This window comes from Aspergillus brasiliensis (assembly GCF_001889945.1).
Source record: "Aspergillus brasiliensis CBS 101740 unplaced genomic scaffold ASPBRscaffold_13, whole genome shotgun sequence".
Lineage (NCBI taxonomy): Eukaryota > Fungi > Ascomycota > Eurotiomycetes > Eurotiales > Aspergillaceae > Aspergillus > Aspergillus brasiliensis.
The window spans coordinates 765,129-787,516 of NW_027137454.1; the positions used below are offsets into that span (position 1 = coordinate 765,129).

General features: G+C 46.6%; 10 protein-coding genes across 10 annotated transcripts; 4 read left to right on the forward strand and 6 right to left on the reverse strand.

Moving 5' to 3' along the window:
* Positions 1–775: 775 nt before the first annotated feature.
* On the forward strand, positions 776–943 carry ASPBRDRAFT_133988 (uncharacterized protein; the record flags this gene model as incomplete). Its single annotated transcript, XM_067618566.1, has 1 exon — positions 776–943. A coding segment is annotated over one exon (168 nt), but the record flags the coding sequence as incomplete, so codon positions are not given.
* Positions 944–1,269: 326 nt separating this feature from the next.
* ASPBRDRAFT_660070 (SNG1 family protein) lies at positions 1,270–2,822 on the reverse strand (the record flags this gene model as incomplete). Its single annotated transcript, XM_067628630.1, has 3 exons — positions 2,659–2,822; positions 1,499–2,584; positions 1,270–1,418 (listed from the first exon to the last, which is right to left on the reverse strand). The coding sequence occupies exons 1-3, from the start codon at positions 2,762–2,764 to the stop codon at positions 1,270–1,272; spliced, it is 1,341 nt and encodes a 446-aa protein (XP_067475611.1). The 5' UTR covers positions 2,765–2,822.
* Positions 2,823–3,627: 805 nt separating this feature from the next.
* Positions 3,628–4,646, reverse strand: ASPBRDRAFT_33635 (uncharacterized protein; the record flags this gene model as incomplete). The annotated part of the gene is made up of 3 exons (XM_067623146.1): positions 3,628–3,967; positions 4,030–4,381; positions 4,433–4,646. The coding sequence occupies 3 exons, from the start codon at positions 4,644–4,646 to the stop codon at positions 3,628–3,630; spliced, it is 906 nt and encodes a 301-aa protein (XP_067475612.1).
* Positions 4,647–5,168: 522 nt separating this feature from the next.
* Positions 5,169–7,423, forward strand: ASPBRDRAFT_185386 (uncharacterized protein). Its single transcript, XM_067620044.1, has 2 exons — positions 5,169–5,732; positions 5,779–7,423. Exons 1-2 carry the CDS (start codon positions 5,235–5,237, stop codon positions 7,411–7,413), a joined length of 2,133 nt encoding a protein of 710 aa, XP_067475613.1. The 5' UTR covers positions 5,169–5,234; the 3' UTR covers positions 7,414–7,423.
* A 2,110-nt stretch (positions 7,424–9,533) lies between these two features.
* On the reverse strand, positions 9,534–10,968 carry ASPBRDRAFT_47301 (GNAT family N-acetyltransferase). Its single transcript, XM_067625828.1, has one exon. The coding sequence runs from the start codon at positions 10,886–10,888 to the stop codon at positions 9,776–9,778; it is 1,113 nt and encodes a 370-aa protein (XP_067475614.1). The 5' UTR covers positions 10,889–10,968; the 3' UTR covers positions 9,534–9,775.
* Positions 10,969–11,425: 457 nt separating this feature from the next.
* ASPBRDRAFT_133921 (uncharacterized protein) lies at positions 11,426–11,638 on the reverse strand (the record flags this gene model as incomplete). The annotated part of the gene is made up of 1 exon (XM_067618561.1): positions 11,426–11,638. A coding segment is annotated over one exon (213 nt), but the record flags the coding sequence as incomplete, so codon positions are not given.
* A 603-nt stretch (positions 11,639–12,241) lies between these two features.
* Positions 12,242–14,799, reverse strand: ASPBRDRAFT_660080 (N,N-dimethylformamidase beta subunit family domain-containing protein; the record flags this gene model as incomplete). The annotated part of the gene is made up of 4 exons (XM_067628631.1): positions 12,242–12,759; positions 12,841–13,497; positions 13,563–14,603; positions 14,695–14,799. 4 exons carry the CDS (start codon positions 14,797–14,799, stop codon positions 12,325–12,327), a joined length of 2,238 nt encoding a protein of 745 aa, XP_067475616.1. The 3' UTR covers positions 12,242–12,324.
* A 1,742-nt stretch (positions 14,800–16,541) lies between these two features.
* Positions 16,542–17,606, forward strand: ASPBRDRAFT_160340 (uncharacterized protein). Its single transcript, XM_067619470.1, has 4 exons — positions 16,542–16,677; positions 16,741–16,813; positions 16,878–17,052; positions 17,102–17,606. Exons 1-4 carry the CDS (start codon positions 16,555–16,557, stop codon positions 17,364–17,366), a joined length of 636 nt encoding a protein of 211 aa, XP_067475617.1. The 5' UTR covers positions 16,542–16,554; the 3' UTR covers positions 17,367–17,606.
* An 873-nt stretch (positions 17,607–18,479) lies between these two features.
* ASPBRDRAFT_68535 (uncharacterized protein) lies at positions 18,480–19,505 on the reverse strand (the record flags this gene model as incomplete). The annotated part of the gene is made up of 2 exons (XM_067628998.1): positions 18,979–19,505; positions 18,480–18,751 (listed from the first exon to the last, which is right to left on the reverse strand). The coding sequence occupies exons 1-2, from the start codon at positions 19,205–19,207 to the stop codon at positions 18,480–18,482; spliced, it is 501 nt and encodes a 166-aa protein (XP_067475618.1). The 5' UTR covers positions 19,208–19,505.
* Positions 19,506–21,073: 1,568 nt separating this feature from the next.
* On the forward strand, positions 21,074–21,817 carry ASPBRDRAFT_210236 (uncharacterized protein). The gene is made up of 2 exons (XM_067621895.1): positions 21,074–21,293; positions 21,375–21,817. Exons 1-2 carry the CDS (start codon positions 21,125–21,127, stop codon positions 21,662–21,664), a joined length of 459 nt encoding a protein of 152 aa, XP_067475619.1. The 5' UTR covers positions 21,074–21,124; the 3' UTR covers positions 21,665–21,817.
* The last annotated feature ends 571 nt before the right edge of the window (positions 21,818–22,388 follow it).

Here is a 22,388-nt window from a genome sequence, read left to right on the forward strand (position 1 = left end):
ATAGACTGATCCTTACAGGATTAGTAGTACAGTACAGCAAATCGCTATCTTATAGCACCCGGATAGGTATGGAATCGTCATTAATAACCTCACGACTTTACCCTATATAGGACTGCACCACTTCGGTAAGCCTATGAGGTGTAGACAGGGTTGTTCTTTCACAATATTATATTATAACTGGTTAAGTGAGTCTTATTAGCATATCTAACTAGAATATCAAATATAGGAAGGGGAAGGAGAGAGTATAAAAATATATACATAAATAATAAAAATAAATAAGCAGAATAAAATAAATCAAGTAAATAGAAGTATATCACATGCCTCAGACACTCCGCTCGCCATCACAAATTTCTATATAGCTTTCTAGTTATATACTCAGAACTTACTGGGACCGGACTGCTCAGGAAAAATGCAAGGTTATGAGATGGCCTGCATAGCAGCGCTAGTAGGGATTTATCGTTCAATACTAGTTGTGCAGATACTATAACAACATACGCCATTAATTATGGAATGTTCTCCATGCTTCCATTCTGTCTCCTACCCATCCTCAATGCCGCGACGTTGGCAGGTCGAGTTATACCTTATGTATGCACGTTTCCCCTCCTTATTCCCCCTTATGGCCAATCCTAATCTCACTTCCTTTTCAATAGTATGGGGCAGACAAGACGGGCCGATGAACATGTTGATACCAATGTTCTCTGCCCTTGCTGTCCTATACTTCGCGTGGGCCGGGATCGAAAACACAACCAGCCTCATAATATTCATTTTACTATAAGGCATATTTGCCGGAGGATTTATGACACTACCATTTAGAATTGTTGTTAGACTCGGTCCCAGCATCGGAATTGCCGGGGTCCGGATGGGTATGATTAGTGCAATGGGTAATTTGGACATTCTCATCGGCACTCCTTTGGGCGGTGCTATCCTTCGTCATGGAGGTTGAATAGCACTTCAACTGTCTGGTGGTGGGACCCTTCGGCTCTCGACTGTGAACGTTTTTGCGCGCCGGATTTTCAAAATTTGATGACGTTTCACTATGAAAAGCAACGATAGAATAATTGAGATTGCGAATGGGCCATGTTTGGATGATTTGTAGGTGTTATTTTACCACTAACTCCGGTTCGTAGCACTTGTTCTCTCTTCTTGAGCCATATAGCTTTTTCAATTTGGACCCTGGGTTCAGTGATTACGTTTTCGCTTATAAATTTATCGATAGCCCTTACTTTCCTAACCTTCTTTCACAAACAGGATGACTTTAAGATATCAAAGTTACTTCTTGGGAACAGGTCTCCAGTCTGCAATCGCGGCTGCAAAGGGGAATAACAAGATTGAAACGCCAACCCAGCCAAAGAGCACACCAAAATCGAGTCCGATACGTGATTGTGTGCCAAATAGTATTGTCCGCGAGCCTTCGACTACTGATAATTCATTCATTCAAAGACATCAGCACCTTTACTGGAAACACAACCATGCACGTGATCTGGGTTTATGGACTTACTGCGGTGAAGAGGCCAGATGTAGCCCCATTTATAAAACCCTGGTGCGAGATCCAGAGGATAAAAACCCGTCGATACATTGGAAATTACCCAGAATGTAAGCCACAGTGCACTCCAGGGTACCCCTATTATCATGGCCATATTCTCGCTTGGAAGACCCAGGGCCGTCATACCGACCCAGTTCAACATCCAATAAACCATGAACGAACCTTTTCCATACGCATTTCCATTCATTATCACCTCCGTTTCGACGCCACGGGAATTGGAAAATGGGATGCCAAATGCGAGAGGGACGAGGGAATAGAAAAACGAGAGGATAAGGTAGGCGACAAAATTCGACATTAGACGCCAGAGTAACATATGTGAAGTTTTCACAGGATGGCCCTGTCTCTTATTGTTGAGACGATTATGAATGGGCATCAAAAAAGGAAATGCAAAGTATGCAATAATTATCAAATATATCAGCCCGATGCTGACAGATGGTGTCGCAACGGCCGGGCTGAAGGGTCGTAGATCGATTTCTGTGAAGCCAATGGAAGGATTCAATGCTTGGGTGGGTATTCGAGAATCATTGAGAGATCCACTGCTTCGCATCATTTCGATCCAACGTGGCCCAAATTTGGTGATGACTTTCGTTTGCAGTTGAGATAACGTGGGGATTATGTAGGAATAATAGGTATTCTCGTCACGGGCAGAATTATAGACAACCTGCGCAATGCCGAGAGGATCGTAAGATGTATTTCCAGACATTACAGCGGCTTGTAAGGAACTTGTTGCGTTCGCATTGATGACCACTGCTGCGTACACCTGCTCTTCATAGACGGCTCGTCGGACTGCCATCGGGTCATTTTGAAAGCTGTGCGGAGTGTATTGAATCAAGGTCGGACTCTGGCGAGCTGAGGAAAAGTCCTCCATGATAATGTCAGTGATCATTGGGCCAATGATAGGCTCAATATCATCATATGGAACCATCGAGCAATCGAAATCAACAATCAATATTTTCAGAGCACCCAGATTATTTTCTGTTCGAGATAGTACCCCTGAAAAGAGGGAAAGAACGCTGAGGATGAATCCGGCTAAAAGGAAGACTATACCATATGAGTCTCTTCAAGATCAAGCTTTTCTAGCGGACCGCTTGCATGTTGGAAATCAATGTACTTACCAACTATGCTCCATCTAAGCACCACGTGCAAACGGAGTCCCTCAAGCTCATCATGCCATATAGGAATTACAAGTTCCTCCAGTTCATTCTCCTCTAATCTTGCCATGGCAAAGGTTAATTCGGTATTGATGACAATTCTGCTGCAGCTTTTTGGCTTATGTGGAGGGACGGTAGGGGATGGGAGTAAGGAATTAAAGTCTTTGCCAGAAAGGACGAGTGATACCGTTCTTTATAATCAACAGATATGGCGGAATTCAGCGCACTGAATCGGCTGTCCTTCGGCTTTCGGGATATACAAGGGACTTTCGGTGTGATGAATGCGCTAATCCGAAACCCCGAAGAGCGAGACCTTCCGCTAACTCACTCCACATTGTGGCATAATGTAAGGAATTCTACGTAGCGTTTCCCCAGTTGGCCATACGATTCAATGTCGACTAGGCATAAAGACCATGCATCTAGTCCCAGTTGAAGTGGTGACTGGATAATCTATAAGTCTCAATTCTCGCGTCTACATGACATGCGGATCACCACGTCTTTGTATATCTGCACTTTGATGCTTTTTATCGGCGTTTGAAGCGGCTGTACCTGTTAGTGCGCTTTAGTTTATGATATTACGTATTTCTCTTTGGGCAAACGAGAAACGTCCGCTACGTAGTAACCTACATGTTCCTTAAAGCAGTCCAGGTCGTAAACTCTTTTATCATAGCTCTAAACAAACTAATGAAGGCAAATCTTACACCTCAGGTACGAAGAGACAACATCAAGGTAGTAGCATTTAACGAACCAACTAAGCATGGGGGAGGAAAGAAGGAGAGAGTGTCAGAGGATGAGAGACGGGTTAAAGACATAAAAGATGCCTGCGGTAGCAGGTATCAGCCATCAGGCATGTGAAACATAATAGCAAATTCCCGACGACCAAGTACTAATCCAACTCTTGATGGAGAACGAAAATAGGAAATATGATACCTATCAGATGCACTCCTGGATCATTTCCACTAGATTCTTCTGCTTGAATGTGAACATGTCATTCTGCCACGGCTTGGGAACAACGACGAATGGACCTGAAAACAGCGACTTCAAAGAAAATGCTAGTTCAAGCTCCGTTGATCCAGCCAAACGAGCTGATTCTTGCTGTTTTCTCGCTTCACTGACCGGAAATACGCGGGTCTCATATTGAGTACCATCAAGCTCACTCAGGACTTTCACTAGTTCGCGAATCGTATAGTTCCCATTTGGAACCTTCAATGTTCGCTCTGTGATCCCAGCCTCGACGGGCAAAAGGATCGAGTCAACGGTATACTTCGCAGTACTAAAATATTGAACTTGTCAGTATTATCTTGAAAGGCAGGACAGTAATGGACATAAGCTCACTCTTCCATAGAGGAGATGGATTTGACATCGTCAAGGTCTCCGTAGTAGGTGAATGTTCGACCTTGCCTGTCAAGCCCAAAGACATCTGACAAAATGAATGTCTCGGCAAAAGCTCCGATAATCATCTCCGTGAAGACAAATCCAGGAACCTTTCTTGCCGTTTTTCGCAAATGCTCGCGAGTCAAATGTTTGTCTCGGAAGTAACGCTCCTGGAGAAAAGCCGGCTGACTTATATCGACTCCAAATTCCGATGGGTAAAAATGAGTAACACCCGCCTCGATGGCCGCATCGATCATTTGCGGCTGGTCGACCATGATTGAATTGCCAGCAAGGGATATCACGACATCAAACCCTATAAACAGTTAATAATCTAGAAGGGAAATCCAGAAATTGTTCAGAGCACCTTGGTAAGACTTTGCTTCTTTGTAGCTCCCCAGGACAATATCGATCCCGCTTTTGGCAGCGTTATCAAATTTGCCTTTCTTCTCTGGTGCCGAAAGGATTGCGATGCGAGAAAACTTGGCTTTCTGCCTCAACAACTCTTGGACAATGAACGGGCCGAGGTTACCACTGGCACCTACGACGATGACAGCGGGAGCGGCAATAGAAGCAGACATGCTCAGGGTTCGGTTGTCTACTGAAGAATAGGTGCATAAAATTTGAAGACTCTGCCAAAAATATTTCTGGGGACTAAGATATGTATTAGGCTGTTTAAGACACGAAACCTGCCAAGTTCAGGTGAAAATCATGCAATTATAAGCATGACAAATCGAGTCATGTCGATTACGTCGCACTGTACCAGACTATAATGCTAGATTAGAAATAGACATGATAGCGAATTATCGCATTTTGGTCACATAGGTTGTCAATCCAAAGTTCATAGGCCCTGCAGAGGAATGTAAGTTGTATAGGCGTGGAGAATTCCACGAATTTAAACTTTCGGGGCTTACGGCGTTCGGTAGTCCGTGAGGTTTCGGGCCGACGGCAACGCTGTGTTCCTGGCAATTGATGAGTAATTAGCATCGCTCAGTGGTATCGTGCTTTCTTAAGCCAATGCTCTCCCTCCCTATCGACATAACAAGTCATGGTGATATATTCGCTGGTAGGTTCCAAAACAGATAATACCGAAGCTTCCGAGGCGACCGTCAATTGCGATCTCCCACACCGCCGAGATAATCTTAGGGACACTATACCTGCCATATCCTATGGAATCTTTGAGAAACGACTCACTAAGGTCAGTACATGACCGCCGGCCCTCAACCCTTGGAGAGATCCCTCGACACAGTTGTGTCCAATGCAGACTGAGGAAAGTACGCTGTGATCGTATTCAACCGTGCTCAACGTGTCTTCGAAACAAAACACAATGTATCTTCCAAGAGGTCAGACGGCGGCGTCGCAGAGTCACCCGGACCTTGAGTACTGATATCGAGGCTCGCATTGAAAGGCTTGAGGAAAGGGTCGAACACATGTCCGGGATAAGCACTTTGTCTGGAAAGAGTTCTATGAGTCCTTCTGATCCCCTTATGAGGAAGCGCGACCAGGCAGCCTCAAGTCGCACGATTCACGCCGAACACGAATCTCCGGAAACGGTCTTTCCTACTCCTTTAACACATAAAGTTCTTTCTGAATCTGGTCGCCTAGCCATGCAAAAAGGGAAAAGCCGATATGTGAGCAGTACAATTTGGAATGTCCTTGCAAATGATGTAGGTACATATATCTCTGAATCTTTCGCCATACTAACCTTCCTAGGTTGAGGAAATGCAGGATGTATTGGACTCAACATCAGAAGACGAGTCGGAACGCCCCTTGGCCACGAATGCTCAGTTTCAGGGGTTTCTTTTCCCCATTACTTCTCCCTGTAGATACTTACATAAATTCTTACCACCGGCAGACAAGGCCTGCTACCTCATCAAGACCTATGAGGAAAATGTTGCTACATTGTTGCCTTTACTTCATTGGCCTACAGTACGAGAGCTTATCATGGATATTGTTCAGCATGGGCGCGCTGCGGATAAAGTCATTAAGACTTTGATGTTTGCCATCTATCATGCCGCGGCTGTAAGCCTGCCCGCCGATGAATGCCATCGTGAGCTCGGTGTGGGTCGAGATGTCTTAGTGACCAAATTCCGTTTTGCTGTTCAACAGGCTATCGCGGAGGCAGACCTGTTGAGCACGCAAAGCACGGTCTTACTACAAGCTGTGGTACTATTTCTGATGACAGTACGCCGAGAGGATAATACCCGATTCGTCTGGTCTATGACAAGCATGGTCGTGCGGATTGGCCAATATCTTGGTCTCCATCGTGATGGAGCTCAGTTTGGACTGACGTCGTTTGACACGGAAATGCGCCGACGATTATGGTGGCATATCCTGCTGTTGGATATGCGGTCGTCAGAAGAACATGGAACTGACAGGCAAATCTCAGAGGAGACATACAGTACCAAGGTTCCTTCTAACGTGAATGATGAGTGTATCTACCCAGAGATGATGGAACCTGTACAACCGCAAACAGGCTTTACTAACATGACGTTCTGCCTTATTCGATGCGAGGTAGCAATTGTCCTCAATCAAGTGACCTCTGCCATTTCGTTGAGCTCTAGCGACCGAGCTACTCCGCAAAGCCTCGAGGAGATGGCCGAGGGAATTAGTGATCGGATTCAACACATGTATACCAGCTTTTGTGATGAGTCTATCCCGTTTCAGAAAGTCTGTGTATTGATTTCTCGACTCCTTCTCGCTAATTTATGGATCAACATTTATTTTCACCAGCCTGTCCGCCCCCTCGCGCTGCAAGATATCTCTGCGCAGTCTAGAAATAAATTGGTTCACTTGTCACTTGAGGTGATCCAGGCTTCGTTCTTACTGGAAAGGGATATATGCATGCATCGATGGAGTTGGTTATTCCATGCCAATGCACATTGGTCTTATGTTGCTTTTCTGCTTTCGGAATTATGTATCCGACCGACGAGTACATTCGCAGATGAAGCATGGAGGGCGGTCGACTTAGTACAACGAAAGTGGCATTTGTCTCAGAGAAATGGGAAGAGGGGAATGTTGTGGCGACCCTTACAACGGTTACTGCGAAGGGCAATTACCATCCGATCACAAACTGGGGCTCCGCAGGAACACAATGGTAGAGAACCAGCAGCATTACCTGCTCTTGCCCGTACTACCGCAAACAGATACGCAGAGGTAGACCTCCTGGGAACCGAAGATCAGGGCGCGATTCATCTTGCTGCCTCTGACGTACAGGGTGAACATGTCTCATATCTAAGCTTTAACCAACCAGATCCAGTTGATTTCAATTGTCAGGTTTTGGAGAATACAACTGGGGTGTCTGAATTTGAATCTATAGTGTCGATGGCGCATTGGAGCTTCCTGTGACAATCTAGCCTAGATATATCCAGGCCCAATAGGGTTTGGTTTTGTTGAGATTTCAGAAGTCTTCGATACCGCTGGGGAAACGCTTCGCCTGCCTGCTGAGGGCCAGCATGTATTTGTCATCCTGGGCACCATCACCGTGACTGTCATTACAAAAATGAGCAATGATGTCAGATAAATCAGGCTGTGCAACGTCGTTTTCGTCTGGTGTATGTAGGAATTCATCCAAAGACATAACTTCCTGTGTATCTCTACCCGAAGGAAGCCGCTCGATCGGGCTCTGATACGGAGGTCTAAGTTCAAGCGATTCTGGCTCAGACGTCTCATTAGTGCTCGGACAAATCGTCGTGCTTCTCTCAAATCAGTTCTGTATTGTCCGATCGAGCACGTCATACGCCAGGCCTAGGTTGTGACAATAGCTTATTCTTCGGGAATAGAGTGTATTCCGCAGCGAATACTGAGATGGGAGAAGCGCTGGAGCTGCCGTGCGTGACTTCATGCCTCTCGGTCTCCGCTGACTAGTCTGCTGGAAACTAACTGATGTATCTACACGTAGTTCCCAGTGTCACATAAGTAATGGAGTGGAGGGTACAATATGGGCTCATTCTCTCTTCAGGATTGACACCACGGTCAATCATATTAATTATCTATGTTATCCATTTCTTCCAATCATGGCGCTTATGTTCTGGATAACTCAGTCCAATAGCCGATAAATTGACGTCGCATTTTCCGGGCAAAAGAACACCTTGATGTTAGATGCCGGTGGCGCATAGTCGAGGGTAGGTAGATATGCGCTGAAATTATCCATCAAGAAAAGGACGCGTTTTGCTTGCTAATATGCTTATAAAACACGCGATGCTATTCGCCTATGATATCACCGCGTATCCATACACTCTTTCCAGCGCCAGACGCATCTAATCGCTTGGGTATAGATCTTCCGATGCATAATCCACTGGTAGATTACATAGTCTCTGCCGCTTTCCCGCCCTTCCAGCTGCTCTCTCTGGGCAGTACTGCAAAGCCAATTAGAAGTGTCTCCAACAAAATATAATCGCCCTGTGTCGACCTAAGCTTAATGTGTACCACACCACATCATTAAGCAAGCACATGCCCTCATCCTATCCTCAAAGACCAACTAACATGATACCTAGCCAAACAGTGCATTCTCTGGGCATCATACCTTCAATTATCGAGACAATCATCAGCCCCTGTGCTAATCTGACATTCGTAGCCAAGCGCCTTTTTTCACACTGCAGGACTGAAGCCACTACCAACATTGCAAGACCAACACCGCTCGGCATCTGCAGCCGACTCAAATCATGTGCCAGCAAAATGGATATTTACCGTTAACTAAAAATGGAACTGGATGCCCCTAGTTGGTCTGTCGGGATCGTGAACGGCTCAAAGGCCACGCGAAACTGGCCCAATGTATGTATTTGCAGCACCCCTTCCACCCATTCGCTTCTCAATTGGCCGGGCGGCCTTCGGAGGCTGTGATCCATTCTTACAACGGTGCAGGGTATTCGCGAACAGCCTCATGGCAATATCGGCCATGGTGAGGGCCATGGTAAGCGGTGTCAAAATGGCGTGGTCGATCCCCAATGTGCTCTTGCGGCTTGCCCCCGGTGCGCACTGGATCATCGTTCAGATCAAGGTAGTCATAGAAAGCATAGTTACGTAGCTACCACAGACTTACTGGCTGAATGCCTGCCTTGAATATGTCGGCGTTTTCGCGGAGCAGGCACTCTACCCTCACGTACCCGGCAAGAAGAAGACTTGGATAACCCGACAGATTACTAGTACATACAGATTGTGCAATGGTAGCAATTTCCCTTCCATTTATGGAACATTTCGATGCGAGAATGTGGGTCACGGAAAGCGCCACCGTTTCCTATAATAGGAACGCATGATTGGTGTCATAGTAATTCTCGGGCATAGAACGCAAGCTGGGAAGGTATCATGGGGCTGGACGCCACAGCCAGTAACCATTGTATATAGGGATGTAGGCTGACATCGCAGGGCAAAACCTTTTCCATCCAGCTATGACAAAGGACTAATATGCCTACTAGTCTTGGATGTGCCCGCTTATCGGCGCATCAACAACGGTATAAGAATTCGAATGACTGTCATTGGTTTTAGAGATACTGTTGTCAATATCAAGGCTGCCGTCAAATACAAAATCTATTATATGGGTCGTAGTAGACCCCTTTCACGGCATCACGAACTGGCATTAAAACTCCAGGTGTGATATTGATTCATTAGCAGAAACATCGTCGGAGTGAGATATCCAGCGAGACATATGTTATAAAGAAGCCCGGACTTCAGGTGGAATAGATAGAATAAATGCAGTCACAGATAGATCCTCTTAACACCAAGCAAATCCTTCGTTGCAAAACCAGTCGACTTCGTCAATAGAGCCTTCCGTAAGCCACAGCATGGAACTGAGATGATGATTCTCTCGAGTGACAAGTTTTGCTCCTAGCCCTTCGATTCCTTCTGCGGCTTTTCGGACTCGATCACTGGGATTCCAAATTTCCACAGTGCCGCAAGCCCATTCATTTGCCTCCTTTTGCGCCATGCGAAAAAGAGTGCTTATACCCCTCTTCAAGGCATCACTGGATATGTTCTCATCCTCGATCACAAGACGGAGAACATGAATTGTGTTACTTTCGCACTCCTGTCCGTAGATCTTTCGCGTCCAAATGGCCCAGATCTGAGCACGTGGGTAGTTTGGAGATGTGTAGATGGCGCCATGGATCGTTGGTTTGCGGGAGAGAACATGTTGACAACTGAAAGCCTCATGGAAAAGATGCCATTTAATTGTGTCCAAGTCCGGCAAGATGAGAACTCGAATTTTATCGGATGGAACCTCTAATTGTTTCAGAAGGATCTTCTCGTCCCGTTTTATAAGATGTGGGAGGTCTTCGATCTTAATGGCCTCTAGCCCATCCTCAAATATCGCATTGTGGCTAATTGCCGGTAGTTGGATAAAGGTGCTTTCAAATGGCTTCCACCCTACAGAGTGGTAGAATTTAGGTCCGATATCAGACCACAAGACGGAGAAATCTGCGAATTTTCGTATCTCCTGACCGAGTAGTGTCATCATTTTCTTGGCGTATCCCCTACCTTGATACTCAGGAAAGGTAAACACACTCGCGACAGCACAGCAGGTCCCATCCCTCAAGCCCCCCTCTTTGCCACATATGAACGCTCGCTTCTTGAAAGTTTCACACGAGGAGAAGAGAGGTCGCTGATCGGCAGCACTATCGTCGGTGAGGATCCAGTTGTCGAAGTTGCCTTGGCTTTCTTGACAAATCTCTAGATTCTTAACTTCACGAGTGATATAGTCGTCGAAGGTGAGTGCATCACCCCAATGGGGATATGCAGCCTTCCAAATTCGTAAACGTTCAGAGACAGTGGGGTGGGTGAGAACTAAAGGAGATAATGAGATAGTGTATGAATCTTCAAGTGTGGACATGGCGAAGTTGGGCATCAAACATAAAAAACGTGACAATGATTCAGATGACCACAAGTAAATACTAACCTACTCCGGACTATGTATGATATGAAGTAATGTACCCGCAGCCATTCAGCTAAATATCATCATCTCCAGAAAAATCACTGGTGGGGCACAACGGCGCAACGTGGAAACATACGATCCAATCGTTTTTGTCACCTCTCAGATAATGGTCAGCGCAACGTTGCACCATACTTCAGAAGATGCCAAGTCACGATGCTCCTTCTTTTCCTGGGGTCAAACCAGGAGCAGATTGTCGCCAGATATTGTGTCTTTGATTAGTGGAATAAAAGAGTTTGTGCTGGCGACATATAACGGAGGGTTATTGTCTATTTCAAGCGCATTTGGTAGAGGCCGGAGCATCAATTTAGAGCTTTCTGTTCGTAGATCCCAACGGACTATACGTATAAGGAGGCTTATCAGATAGAACACATGTGATATCGATGGCTGACCGAAGATACTAGCATCGTCCTTCTCAGGCTACTTTGATCCGGAATTTCAAACAGACGTCCGGTCAATTGAAGGGAAAACGTCCACTGTCAAGCATCTGTTGTGTCCACATTCTACCAAGGTCTGAATGATGGCCTCCCAGTTAAAAGATCCATCGCCAAGTGGTAATCGACTTTTATCAGCAGCGTGGAAATAGACCCTTCGTGTGCCGCAGGCGCAAATTGCAGCAAAATTATCAGATTCTTCAATAGATAGATGAAACAGATATGATATAATGCCCGTATTGAACACTAGTTCATTGGTCAAATAGAGCTTGGTTGATACAGGCGAGGACCAATATTTCTACTCAACAGAGTGGCTCCAATCCGACCTTCATGTCTTGACTTTTCACAAAGAATGCAGCTCCCTGCAAGCTCTCAAATGCCCTTCCCAATTCGTTTCGGCTTTGATTTGGATGAAAGCATGCCGAATTGTTCAGGTAGAACAATAGCATTCTTTCCGCCCGGCCTTGATGACAATTCTACCACTACTTTCATATTTCACATCGCGTCGCATCGCTGCTGAGAACCTGAGGCGATGAGCTTTCTTTTGCCTGCATGGATGCTCACGGTTCCACCATAGCCAATACTGTAATACTCAAGCAATCCTCGTAGCTTACCAGTCTGATACTCTTCAGGGCCCGAACATCGACCTTTAACAAGAGTTTCAATATGCCACGCTAGGGTAGCTATTCAAATTTTATTTTTCGCGTCTATTATTTCGATCATGGGCACTGCAATTTGCCTTTTGCCTTTTGGCTTTCCTTTTCTCATATCTTGTTTGTTATGTACATTATTCAGAAACCAACCAACATTGCGAATTCGATCATCGTTCACCGTCACACCCTGCTCACTCATACAAGTGGGAGGATAAGTGTAGAACGGGGTTTTCTTGTTCTGCGAAACAACCTATCTATGTCGGCGTACAAACTCCCTCAAGACATTGCCCGTCAGTGTAGCGACGTTGTTTTGGAAATGGTTCCAACCGAGGGAATTTAACCAATTGATGCTGCCCACGCTGAAAACGGCGCCACCTCCGCCTGCCTCGTAGTACGTAATGTCAGATCTGATTTCGTTCGTCTGAGTGCCAACCGTTTTGAGCATGGGATACTCAACTTCCTCCGGGAAGATGCCAAATTGGTCCGGATGTCCCACGCTCGTGGCTACGACAAGCGTGTTAGGGGGACTACCAACGCCGTAGTCGCATTTGTCAACTTCATCCCCACTAGCGCCACCTCCGAAGCCTTCTGTTCCAAGTAGCTCGTCTTCTGCGATGCCTTGGAACATCCAAGAAAACTGTGGGTCGCGACCTGCGTCTGTTCGCCTGTAAGGAACGCCAGGACCCTGTAGAGTTGTGATTGGTTAAATAGATCCAGCCGGATGATGTTCAAGTTCGCAGGAAATGGAGAAAGAGCTTATGCTTACCGAGCCGCCCGCACAACACCCTACACCAACTAGTCTGTTGGCTGCTAGACCACGGGAACGCCAGAGCAACCCAAGCTGTCCATTTGCGCTGAAAACGCGATCGCCTCCAGGCATCGTGAATGACCGGACTCCCTGATCACCTCGTCGAATCTCAACACGATGCAAGTTTCCAGAAGGGATGGCGCAACTCCAGTAGAAGCCATTGCCACCCAAGTACATGAGATTGCCGCCTGCCTTCACATAGTTCGAATAGGCAAAGAGAGACTCGACGGTGTGATATTCCGGATGAGACCCTGTGAGGACGGTTTGATACCGCTGTAAGGCCCCTGCTCCTCCAACATGCAGGTCGTGATCTGTCACGACGTCGTAGGGGATGCCACTCCGCTCCAGAAACTCCATTAAGATAAGGTCAGCACTTAATCCGCGAGGGCGATGGAGGTTCCAGCTCAAATAGTCCGGCCGCAAATTCAAAATCGGTCTTTTGGCAGAGGAATGTATCACGCCAGATCGATCGTTATGAACATCGTAGCAAGAAAGACCAACGTCCACCCTTCGCTCAGTCTTGTAGGCATGTTCGTCTCTTTTCACAACCCATGGGTATGTCTCAGGTTGTAAGTGCATTCTGTCGTACACGTGCTCGTTGCCGTACGCGAGATACTGAGATAGATTGATCAAATCAGATATGGCGAGCCCCAAGGACGCAAAACCTTTTCAGAACTTACGGTTAACGTGGAAAGAATGTAGGCGACCTTTGCGCCCAACGCTGAGCTGGTCAAATGGGTTGGACGGACGAAGAAGGGAATAGAGTCTTTCAAGCTAAGTCCTCTTGCTTCTACCACGACGGCGTACGCGCCAGATCTCAGCGTCGAGGGCAGCGAGAGACTCAGGTCCGTTTCCCAGGCCGCATCATCCAGGTCATCCTCGTGAAAGTGTACGGCATCGTAGCCGTTGATGGACTTGGTCCAATCCGACTCTGCGCCGTTCCAGTCATGTCCAGAGACCGCCCTGGTTGGGGCTTGGACTAGGTGCCCCTCAGCTCCGTTTCCAGAAATATCGATGATGGTTTCGGTGGTCATTGCCAAAGCAAAGTCCCACTTGGCGAGTATAGGCCCCTCCGACGAGGATGAACGAAGTTCAGGACCTCCAATCCGGCCGTTGAAAAAGTTCACTGGCTTTTTACTTTTCTGGTTGGAGCTCTCTGCATAGCTGGCCGCGAAAGTAAGAATACAGCTTCGTTGGATCTTTGCGTTCTCCGCGAGTGTTACACTACCCATCACCGGGGACCGAACCTTCTGGCAGAAAGATGGAATAGGAGTCAGCTTGAAGCTCACCGTATCCGCCTGTATGGTGAAATTCAGCCCTGTCCATTCTTTCACAATTGGCTTGAAGCTCGTGGGTACTACTTCGATGGATGGTCCGGTTCCGATCCAAAATTCAACGTAGCCTTGCTCTGTTAGGACGGCGGCGAAGCCGCTTTTAGATGAGACATCCAACGTCGACAAGATCGTTTGGATATGTGTAGCTTCTTCAACAAGATGGACCTGGAAATACAGAGCAATATTCACACCATCCTGGCCGATCCCGTAATCCCGCTGGGGAATAACAGCATATGATCCCGGAGAGGCGACCTGATATCTCCCAGTGAAGTTGCCATGAGGGATGTCGGCAATCGTTTCTTGAGTCATATCATCGAAATTGTCACCTTGGGGGCCATGTATCAGCCGCACAACACGATACTGAAGATCTTTCTCGGTTGATGACACCTTGAGTCAGCTATGTGTTAGCGACCATCTTAAATTACTGATGGACAATATTCTGATAGCACCTAGATTGAAATACATGATTGTGACGTACCTTGAGATCGATCTGTTCCCCTGGAGACGCGATCCATGGCTCGACATATCCTGTAATCTCTGGCGGGTAGCCCGGCGGCAAAAGAGGAATCGTGCGGGCGCTCATATTGTAGCTCGAACCAGCCTTGATTGGTGAACATACGGGTATTAGTTATTGAACAATGAGACAGAGCATGTCGAATTTAATATGAAAACGATGTTTTACTGACCCGTTAGTGTGATGAACTCTTGAAGATAAATATCTTGAAGATAAATAATCACTGTCTGTCTGGAGAAGTTTAGAGCGGCATCGCCCGTCGTCGGACCATCTCAGAATGATCCTTGACCTTGGTCCCAATGATAGGTGATGGCAACAAAAGTAAAGGAGAGGTCAGGAGACCCCAGCGTGGTGAGCATTTGGCCCAGGTAGGACACCCCTGATCATCTACTAGTTGTAGTGTAACTAGATGGCGGCGCCAGCTAAAATCCCGTGAAGTTGGCAAGCTTGCCACCATTGTTCTCCACGGTGCCCATCAGTCTACAGAACATTAGCTTTCTGTCAATCGTCGCTTGACCTCGCGAGCTTCATCAGGCAGTGAGCGCGAGTGGAAATGGTGATTTGATGGTTATTCTTACATCCTGATGCATATAGAGACTTAATCTAGGGGAGCGAGTGTATCGCAGGATCTACTGTTCACAGTGCCTGGTATTACGTGGACGGGCAGGATGGAAAAAAGGCCGGAAGAAAATATGAACAGGGCAGCTTCAGCTAGGAGACTATAGTCTTGCCGTCCTGTAAGGTGTCATAGTTGCTACGCCGTCGGGCAAACGGCTCGTTAGTTTCTAGCCATGTCAACAAGGAAATCGCTTCGGGGTCAGCTCACTCTGTAGCGTGTACAAAGCTTCCCGTCGTCCATGGGTCTCCCCGACTCACCCGATCATGCCAGAGGGATTTTATATACAACTCATGGCAATATGATGCCCGAGAGCTTTTGATGGGTCCTATCTTGGATAGATATGTAGCTTACCAACAAGCGGGCATAACAACGTTCTGTATCCCCACATACCGCCGATGTAAGTGTGTACCCCAGTTCACAAGTCTAATATATCGAAACGTCCAATAATGTATACTGACAATAGATCGGGATCTCTTGTCAGAAGCTGATCTCTATTGTTACAGGATATCACCCCTTTCAAAGCAGAAGACACCATGAGTGCTCAAGCTTCAAGCTAGACCAAGCGCTCCTCATCCGCCTTGGCGATAGTTAATGAGCTGGCCTCAAGGGCAGTTGAGTCTCATAAGTTGCAGACAGCACTTGAGGCATTGAACGAGGATGGGCTCGTCGTGATTGAAAATGCAATCAAATCGGCTCACTTGGATAAGATGAACGAAAGAATACTACATGTTTTGTGGGTGAGCGACTCCCTTCTGTGAGCGGTGAAAAACGTATCCAAGGAGCTTACGACATCCCCAGTCCACGGACGGACTGGCGGGCGGACGGACGGACGGAGAGTAGTACTCGGAGACTGGATTCGGGCGTCAATTTGTAATACGGTTATTAGTCACCTAATTATACTGTCGAGAAGTGGCTATACTGAGCGATCCACGTGCCAGAGCTAATGGACCTCCCCTTTGATTGACGGCAATTCACCGTAGACATCGATTGTCCACGTCATGTTCTTCACGTTTTAGAAGCTCATGGATGGATCACGGAAAAGAAAGCAATTCCGTCCGGGTCACACACCGAGCAGCTATGATATCGTAAGCAACCCAATACACCCGTCCAATAATGACGTTATAAGAATCAAAGTCGGGAAGCAATATTGAAATCTGCTGCTGGACTTTTTGTTGCCAGTTGAGAAATAATCCTCTGATATCAAGATGTCTCTCAAACTACTCGGTCATCCTTTGTCCATCTGTACTCGCCGAGTCCTGTTGGTACTGGCAGAAAAGAATGTGAAGTTTGAATTCCAAACCATTGATTTCCTCCGTGGGGAGCACAAGGTTGGTTGGATGATACTCAATATGCTTATACTAGGCTCTGCGTGTATTAATCTATGACGGCAGGAATCTTCCTACTTGGAGAGCCACCCTTTTGGCGTCATCCCATTGCTTGAAGATGGCTCATTCAAGCTTTATGGTAAGTTTCATATCTCCACCACATCACTGTAACATATATTAATCTATATCTACTCTTTCCATAGAGTCCAGAGCGGTAGGCGAGTATCTCGCCACCAAATATCGCGATGACGGTCCTCAATTGCTTCCGCCAACCGAAGACGTGGAAAAATGCGCCTTATTCAGGCAGTGGGCTTCCGTCGAGTATTCTCAATTCTCCCCTCTTGCAGAGCAGCTTCTCATGCAGAAGATGTTCAATCCGTGAGTATATGTTAGTGAAACAAGACGATTAGTACTAACATAGCCTCAGAATGAGAGGAATACCATGCGACGAACCGCTGGCCCTGCAGATCATCAAGCGTCTTGAAGAGAAATTAGATGTACTGGACACAATCTTGGGTCAGCAACCATTCATGGTGGGCGAGTCCTTTTCCCTGGTAGATATTTTCTACATGCCGATGGTGGATATGCTCTATCAAGCTGGTCAGAGACAGTTGTTTGAGGACCGTTCAAACCTAAAGGTGTGGTGGGGAAAGGTTTCAACCAGGGCTTCATGGAAGAAAATATCCGCATGATCTTGGGTAATACATGCATCGATGGCTTCCCTAGCTGATTCTGTGTGTGACATGTGCTAAGGATGTATTGCCGATGAGCTAATCCATATTGTTTGCACTCGTGTTCAATACGGCAAACAGGCTTTGGAGGCTAATTCCCCTTATGTTTGACGTCTGGGTGAGTTGCTAATATTTTGATCTGATATCTGAATCCTGTGGTGTACTTAACCATGTTCTTGGATTCATCTAGACATCTCTCGCAATAGAGGCAACTTAATATCAGAATTTAGTCTCTAACCTATTTCAATGGTATACTGCATGTAAAGTCGCCAGTAGTATTGTAATATAGATGTCCTATATAATTCAATTATGTGAGATTTCATGCGGGAGAATATATTTAAAAATATTAGTAAATCTACATTTTCTTCAACTACATAGTAGCAATAACGATGTTTCTTTTCGATCTTTTTGGTTTGTATGTTCCGCGGGTTTCGTGCTACTAAAGTAAGGAAAATGCTAGTCTGCGGCAATTTCTGCAAAGCTTTGATAAATTAAGGGATCGGTGGATATCACTTTCGAGGAGGATGGTGGTCTCTTCGCTTTCCTCTGGTCTTTGGCCGTTAAGGCGGAGCTAACAAGCAAAGATTTTGTACGTACCCCAACGTGCCATTTTGGTAAGGAATCAGATTGTATTTTGCCTACTAGAAAGAGCCGTATGTAGAGCTGCCTATATCTAAAGGACGCCGCAAACTGACAACTATCAATTCTCCCACACCAAGCATTCCCTAGGCGTCAACCTTCTCGAGAGCCTTCTTAGCAATCTCGGTGCCTTTCGAAAAGTCCCTTCAACATTGGGCTTTGCATCGCCGCAACCAGCCCCAGTCTCAGCTGACGCTGCCCTACACCGGCTGGGTAGCCTTCATCGTCTCAATAGCGGATAAGGCAATGCCCAAGGACGTCCAATACAGAACGATGGCAGGCATCCAGCAGCAACTTACTGTCAAGAAGATGCGGTGCAGTTGTTGCGCACAATTGGTGAATTATTCCTGGAACAATCTGCTCTGATTCAGGAACTACTCGCGGGGTTCACATTGCAGCAAAATATATTCGTTAGTTTTCTCTCTTCTTTTAGTCTTAGCTGTTACGGACAAATACAATTTCCAAGCCCATTGGATCTGCAGGCATCCAGCCCATATCCTCCTTTTCGTCACCCCAATTCCTGTAGTAGATCCACCTTGCGCACTTACATGATCCAACTTGTGGCGGTTCCGCGCTGGCTAGCTTCTCACAGCCATAGCGCGATAGACGAGTCGCGGTTCCGCGCAGGGCTGTTTCCGTCCCTGCTGGAAATCCACCACCATCGTGCCCGGTTTCGAGAGCGTGACGATCCGCTTGATTACCTCTCGCTAGTCGGGCAAACCCAACAGGTGGATCCTTTCGTCGCCAATAATCGTGGTCCGAAAGTCACTATCATTGTGCCGAGTATTACGGTGGCTATGTTGAGTAACATGGTGGCTGAATCTTATGGCAGGGATTGGAAACAGATATATATATATAAGCTATCCAGTCCATGCAAAAGAGAATTGTCCTTGATTAGTTGAATAAGAATCAATCCTACTACCACCCGTCTCACCAAAATGTGCTGCCATGTGCCCACAGTCACGAAACAGATGATATCCCAAATCCCATAGGTTGGGCTGGAGGTTAATCGCCCACCAGTGCTTGGTCAGCACATCGTAGGCGTGTGTTGATAGCAGGCGGAGGCCCTGGCCGCCCCCACAGTGGCTTGTGGCTGCCGCAAGGAGTCCAGAATCGAGGGGAATTCGGGGAATGCTGCCAGACCAGGCAGCAGAAACATCCATTGGCCAATACGGAGGTATTTCCCCCAAGGCTATGCTTGAGATCACGCCGTAGATAAGTGGATTAGTAGGGTGACTAGCTCTTATGTCAGCAGGCGGCGCTGTAACATGGCTTACGGAGTGAACCAACGACACTGTGCATGTGGAGAGGGAGGTCAGTGTCGGAGATACCACTGCACTTATTGTAGACGAAGCGAGAGGCAGACATAAACCAGGGGCCAAAGTTGCTTCGGTACCAGACAGAAGGATCCACGATTAAGATAAGAAACCTTCCTGTGTTGGTACATAGGTAGCAAAGGTTTGGACAGATAAATGGCATTGATTACAATCAAAGTTTCCTTGTCCCCTCTTATATGGTAAGTCAAAGCTTCTGCGGCGCTAAGCTTTTAGTCCCTGCAACGCCCCTCGTATAAATAAAGGCATACTAACCTATATTGGCATCAGCCGCCGCTTGGTGAGCCTATGACGTGGGTGCCGTATACCCGATGCATTTATGCTAGTTATGGATCCTTTGTCAAAACGATGGCCTGCGGTGCCCCCTCGAACCATCGCTTTTCAAACCAACCACGCTAGAATCCCCCTTGCACTGTGGCATCAAGATGAATATCTATAAATAGCCACTACAACCAGGTGCTCAGACAGATACTCGAGGAAATGGCTTCGGATCGCTGGAGTGAGGAATGGGTTGTAGCAGGCTTATCTCTCGATCTGGCGCGTCTTCGCACGAGGTTACAGTGCGTGAAATAGCTCAGCCCCCCATGTTCCGCGCACACGCTATGGCTTGCGATGCTGTCCTTGATTCTGTTGACGCCAGTTCCGCGGCTGGCACTCGACATCGTCAAGGGATCAAATCTGACGTCAGCCTGGCAGGCTCAACTTATCAACCGCGCGATGTGGTGCTAACCCGTTCTAGATCTTACGGGTTGGGCTATTCTGTGACATAATCGTTCTGCAAATCCACAACAAACCGTGCGGTGCCACTATTGCTTGGTGTCATTATTGTCTGAATATAGCAGAAGCAGCAGCAGTAGCAGCATTCAAGACATCTCTGATAAATGCCATGGTGCTCATGATGCCGTCCTAGTCCTTGCTCAGCAAGCCCCAAATAGCCAGCTGGTGGAACACCAAATCCGCAATCCATTCGAACCCCAGACAATGCGCTTTGTCCTCCAAAACTGCCGGGATAGCCTGGCTTGTTGCAATGAGGCTATGCTAGATAGGCACCCAACCCAATTGAAGCGGTGTTCATATTATTTACCTTTGGCTTCTTAATTTTATTTTAGTCGGCGGTCCTATGATGACTGCTCATTATACTGTCAACAGCTTTATCAGATACTGAATAGGACAGCGATTTACGTTTCAAAAAGAAGCTTGTTTAAATGAGAGACCATGAACACTTTTTGAAACCAATACCTATCTCAGGAAATATATATTATCAGTAGCTTCATGATGACCATTCTATAGGTCCTTGAGCCAGAAGGGTATTTAGTCAATGAGAGTCATTTGATTCTTAGTCCCTTAGCTGGGACGTAGGTAGCCCAAAGTAAGCTTTAAAGCTTTTAGATTTGATAATTATAAATAGCAACAATGTTTCAGATGTAATCAACGTCAGCTAGAGACGCGGAAGGTCGTGGAATACGTGATAACCCAAATATATACTCGGAGTGTTAGAAGATCGGCAGTCAGCTTAGGCGTCCCACATCGCTAGCTAAGGAAGGCACTAGCTGGGCCGGTGGGCGGCCTTACATATCAGTGGATAGCTATTTTTAGCTACGGGGTACCGATAGCATAAAGTAGAATTTGCCAAAGAGAAGTATAAAGAGCGTCTTCGTCTTTTCTTTTCAGACTATTTTTCTTCCATGATACTACCATTATCAAGCATACCCCTACACGAACAACATCTTCCTTCCAGCTATAAATATGAGATATAGCAAATCCCTCCTAGCCATATCCGGCACCATTGCCTCTGTTGCGTCCGCAAACACCTCATTTCCTGCCAACTTCACTCTAACCTCCACTCTTGATAACTCAATACTGACCACCGATGGTTGGGGTATCTATGACAGCCCCACAGAAACTATATTAACGTGTATGCCTCTATTTGTTCCTTCAGTACCAATGACCTATCTTAAGTACATCTATTAATCTGTTTTTAAACTGGTAATTATAGTGTCTCCTTATACAAGCGGCACCCTCGGCTACGGGAAATACCGTCAGGCACTGACCGTGCTCGCTGATCAGACCGAAATCGCTTGGATTATTCAACTCGGCTCAGAGCCCCAGGCTGACGACACAGTCACAGGTTGGGGACTGTCGGATGATGGGTTCCTGATGCTGAACGGAGAGCAGCTGTGGGCGTTTAATGAGAGCGCTGTGGAGCCAAGAAGGCTGTATTGGGCCGGTGATGGACTTGAGCAGGGGCTGGTCAGTACACAGCTATTGGTGCAAAGTGTGGCATGAAAACTGAGACCAGCCTGGGACTCTATGTTGACAGTTGCTGTATAAGAAAGAAGCAAGGGTGAAGAGAAATATGAATCTTATTCTACTATCTAGAAATTGCACAGAAAGAGATGTATAAAAGAGATATCTAATACAATATGTATCAGGTTTAATAAAGATCATTCTTCTTATCAGTTCTTAGTAACTCGTTATCGTACCAGAAGTGGTTCTAGCAGGGGTCTGTAACACATATCCTATGTCAAGAAATCAGCCCCATATAAATTGCGGGAATCCCAAATCCGCCGCATATGCAGCCCACCAAGCCCAGTGGAATTGCTCTTTTACTGGTAGAGACTGGAAATACGTACGACCTGGCGACCTGGGGACCCATATACCCTCTTATTGGGCTCATGTCACATGCAGTGCACTAGCCTCCGTTCGTAACGTGCATCCCACCGCAACCGCTTCCTACCATACCCGCTCAAAATCGAGGTACCTAGGAAGACAACGGCAAGAACTTCAAGCAACCGATAACAGGCCATTTTAATTTTGTACAATAGTATAATGGTATCTCCAAAACATACCGTTCAAGTTTTATCCAAAATTTCGGCCGTCTATTTGCATATTTCGTCGGAAGTTGCCTTCCGTTCCTTAACAAGGTACAGTGGCAAATTACATTTGGTATTCTGCCATCCCTTCCCGTCTTGCGGGATTCTCGTGACGTAGATTGTATGTAGGTTGGAAC